At 34.3% G+C, this 4,389-nt stretch overlaps 1 protein-coding gene across 1 annotated transcript; it reads right to left on the bottom strand.

Annotated features, from left to right (window-relative positions):
• Nucleotides 1-224: 224 nt before the first annotated feature.
• Nucleotides 225-1,166, bottom strand: LOC110152584 (olfactory receptor 9K2-like). Its single transcript, XM_020916379.2, has one exon. It carries the CDS (start codon nt 1,164-1,166, stop codon nt 225-227), a length of 942 nt encoding a protein of 313 aa, XP_020772038.2.
• Between the last annotated feature and the right edge of the window lie 3,223 nt (nt 1,167-4,389).

Raw genomic sequence — 4,389 nt, 5'->3', positions numbered from 1 at the left:
AAACTTTCAGGTTTAACATTGCCTTGTGGAAAAGTGAAAAGTAAATAGTGAAAAGTGAATTTGTAGAATTTTTTATAGGATATTATTAATGCTGCTGAATAAAACTGTTAAGGTTTTTGGTTTTGCTTTGGTTTGAGGAACAACTTGAGGTTTAAATGCATAAGTCTAGAAGATTTGGAGAACAAAATCAAAGGATACGAGAAAAAGTAAAAGTGGAAGCATATTTAGAGTAAAACTTTTTTCTTCCATACAACTTTTCTCACAGCATCTTTAACATCCTTATTTCTTAGAGAGTAGATTAAAGGGTTCAGCATGGGTGTGAATAAAATGTAACATACTGAAGCCACTTTACGAAGTTCCGGGTTATTTGGAGGTGTGAGATACACAAAGGAGACAGTCCCATAAAGCAAACTTACAACCCCCAGATGGGAGCTGCAAGTGGAGAAGGCTTTCTTCCTCCCTTCACTGGAGCGGATCTTTAAAACTGTGGACACAATATACATGTAAGATACTACAATAACAACTATCGTGGGCAAAATAATAAGAATAGCCAAACTAAGTGACACCATCTTATTCATAAAGACGTTGGAACAGGAGATCTTCTCAATTGGGTTTGAATCACAGTAGAAGTGATCAATGACTCGAGAGGCACAGAAAGACATTGAAAATGTTACACTGATTTGAAGGATGGAACTGACCCAGCCACAAAGATAAGAACCAGCCACCAGTTGGATACAGAGACTTCTTGACATGCGGACAGTGTAGAGGAGTGGGTTGCAGATGGCAATGAAGCGGTCATAAGCCATGGCTGCCAAGACAAAGGCCTCTGTTACCATGAAAAGTGCGTAAAGAAACAGCTGAGCCACGCAACCTGCAAAGGATATGGTCTTTCTCTGAGATAGAATGTTGACCATGGCTTTGGGTACAATAACAGTGGAGTAGGAGAGGTCGATGACGGAGAGATTGCCTAGGAAGAAATACATTGGTGTGTTCAGCCGAGGATCAGTCACAATGATGCCAATCATGCTAAGGTTCCCCAGAAGGACCATCCAGTAAACAATGAGGAAAAGGAGGAAAAGAAGACTGTGGAACTCTGGACGGACCCTGATGCCGACGAGAACGAAGTCGGTCACTTCTGAGTGGTTGTCTCCTCCCTGGTCACCCATGCAGACTTCTGCTTAAAGGCACAAGAGAAAGTCAGCGACGTTTCTCCTCTCTCGCTAGTATCACAAATAACACTTTACATCTAAAAATACTTTATGGTTGACATAATATTTTCATATCCATTATTCTATTAAGCTTAGACAAAGCAAAAGAAATATGAGAGTTTGAGTTGCCTGAGGTAACACAACTGGTTAAAAATGGAATTTAGACTCAAGATGAAATATTTTGAAATCAAGTCTAGTGTTAATTTCAACACAACAGAGTTTGTCAAATGAGATATTTTGTGAGATGTCATCTGTGATTTCAAAATACTAAAATCTGATAAGTTTGTACTAAGAAAAAGACACTTCCATGAATTTTATCATTAAATATTCACTTTTATATGTAATACTTTGCTTCAATTCAGTAATAAAAGATTAATGAAGGAAAAGAAGCTAAAAGTACATTCCAAGATTATACGAACTTTCTACACAAAATAGCTCTTACAATTCCAAGTACATTACTAAAGAACTAAATTGCTTTACTTTGAGATCTTTTAAAATAAAATAAATCTTCAACTTCTGGAACTAGTCTAATTTTATTTAAGTGAGAAAATAAAATGTGAGTGATACCTTTATATTTTTTATCCTGTGAAGTTTATTGATCTTGGTTTTCTCTATATAAATCTGTGAAGACATTACTTCATCTCAAACTTTTCCAAATGAGAGAAAGAACTAATCAAAAATGTTAACTGTGTAAAAGAATATATTAAATAGCACGTTTTACTGAACTTGTAATATGAGGTTAGAGCTCAGTAGTATTGAGTAGTTTTGAGAACAAAAGTATTGACTTCCTGGAAGCATCCAAATTAACTTATTTGAATTTGGGTGACCTGTTAAGCAATCAAGACAATTTTGGTTAATTTTAAATATTTTTATTATTTCTCTATGAAACAATGCACTCATTGTCAATTAAGCTGTCTAGCAATTAAGGATAGCCTTACACATCTTTTCTTCTTGACGATACTTCAACCAACTGTCAGTTATCCTTTCAAAGACTGGTATGAATAATAAAAGCCAGCAAATGATCCTCAAAATATTTTTAACAAAATTAAAATGAATGTATACTATTAAAACCTTAGAAAATATGCTGAGTTTCATTTTGAATCTCAAGATTCCCTCAGTTGTAAGAGCTTTTATTTTGTGTTTTTTATGGTCTACAAAAAATCCTGGGGAATCCTGAAACCTTCATAACTTTCTCTGCTTCTTTCATTTGTTGCTTTTCCCAAAAACTTTCTCAAAAAGAACATAAGGGGATCCCCTGGTGGTCCAGTGGTTAAGACTCTGTGCTTTCACTGCCAAGGGCCCAAGTTCAATCCCTGGTTGGAGAACTAAGATCCCACAAGCCACACAGTGCACGGCCAAAAAAAAGCCATGAAATTAATTCATGGGTAAATGGCTGAACAAAATAATACTATTCTCACTCACTAACCTCACTCTACTGATAAACTACATGTGTGAAACCCATTCAAATAAATGTAATTTGGTTTTAATAGGATGTGACAGAATAAATTAAATTAAGTTTACAGGTTAACATCCATGAAGACAGTTAAATTTTATTCTAGAACTAATAGAATGACTCTTTTTAGACATAAAGCTGAATGGAACATTTTCAAGCATAGGTCGCCATGTGTTGGTTTACAGTCAAAAAAAGACTCAGAAGAGAAAGTACCTTTGAAACATGCTAAAATTATTTTACATGTAACTTCTTTCTGCAAAGAGTCACATGATTAATAAACCTTGCACTTTTCTCCTGTTTAAAAAGGAGACAAAGAAGAAGAAGGAGTAGAAGATGGAGAAGGAGAAGAAAATTTGTTCTTAGGCCAAGTCAAATGCTACACTTTTGATGCCATATCAATAAAAGTAATATATTAATATTTCAAGGATAACCTAACCTAGGATAATATAGTAGAGTAATATCATATATATCACCTTTGTACAAAATTGTAGGATATGAACTATGAAAAGATTCACCTCTATTCATAGAAGAATTATAAAGAGTTTGTATTAGGCAAGAAATAAATTCGAGAAAACAGGATTTTTATAATTTTGAATTCTAAGAAATGGAACAAGAGATAAAAAAGATCATAGAATATACATCTTTAGTAATATATTTTAAACATCAGTTATCACTTGCCAGTCTGATTTAACTATGACCTTCCTTCAAACATTGGAATATGAATTATCAAGGTTCAGTTTCATCTTGATAATCTTTCACTCTTGGCACATTTTGAAATTCAAGAAAAATATATTTTAATCATATAGAAAATGTTCTTGGCTGCCTTATTATGTGACAAAAATAGGTGTGCTTTTTCTATAATTATTCTTACCTGAATGTGTATTTCTATCTTGTGAACTTTTTCATGTAAAATTGCAGAGATCCAAATTCTTTTTATTTCAGTCTAGGAAAAAAGATGTAGTTGAAAAATAAAAACTCTCAAAGACAATATCAAAATTAATCTCAAATATTGTTTACTCCCCAATAAAATAACAACACTCTTAAGCATGGCATGACAATATTCTTTGTTAGTGGTATTGCCTATAGGTCCATTATTTTCCATTACCTATTATTAAAGCTTGCTCTTTCTTTACTCCAGTCTTGTCTGAAAACCTGTTTTATCTGTCTTCATGAACACTGGGTGGAGATGATAGACTAGGTCTCTTTCATTCTCTTAGAGAATTACGGATATTTTGCTACCAAAATTGAAATAGGTGACAAGGAATCTATGAAATCAAACTGCATGAAAATCTCTTGCCTCCATGCTACATGCTTCACAGGCCTTAGAGTGAAGACGGGAGCAAAATGGAAATTTAAGACAAGCAGCTAGACTCCCTGATCCCTGATGAGCTACACAAATAGTAGCAGCCAGAATCCAGGGTAGTCAATTTTTTTTTCCAGTCCCATGAAACTATTTCAGAGAATTGCAGCAGAAAGTGTTTCAGAATTTTGGAGGAAGAAGTCCCTCTGAGAGGGGACTGTAAAATAAGTCAATTATAATTTTGTAACAAAGACAAACTCCAGAACCATCCCATGAGGACTACACAAGGAACACTCAGAGTGATTTCTTCACTTATCCAATACTCTTGGGACTAAGTTATTTTGGACAAGACTCCTTATTAGAAAGTTCTTTCTTTAAAGTTTGCTTCTCTGTAGCAAAGTTCTACCCACCTGACTATCAGAGCTTCC

Source organism: Odocoileus virginianus, chromosome 23 (assembly GCF_023699985.2).
Source record: "Odocoileus virginianus isolate 20LAN1187 ecotype Illinois chromosome 23, Ovbor_1.2, whole genome shotgun sequence".
In the NCBI taxonomy this organism is placed as follows: Eukaryota; Metazoa; Chordata; class Mammalia; order Artiodactyla; family Cervidae; genus Odocoileus; species Odocoileus virginianus.
The sequence above is the reverse complement of the archived record's forward strand: the minus strand, read 5'-3'. Positions and strand labels throughout refer to the sequence as shown.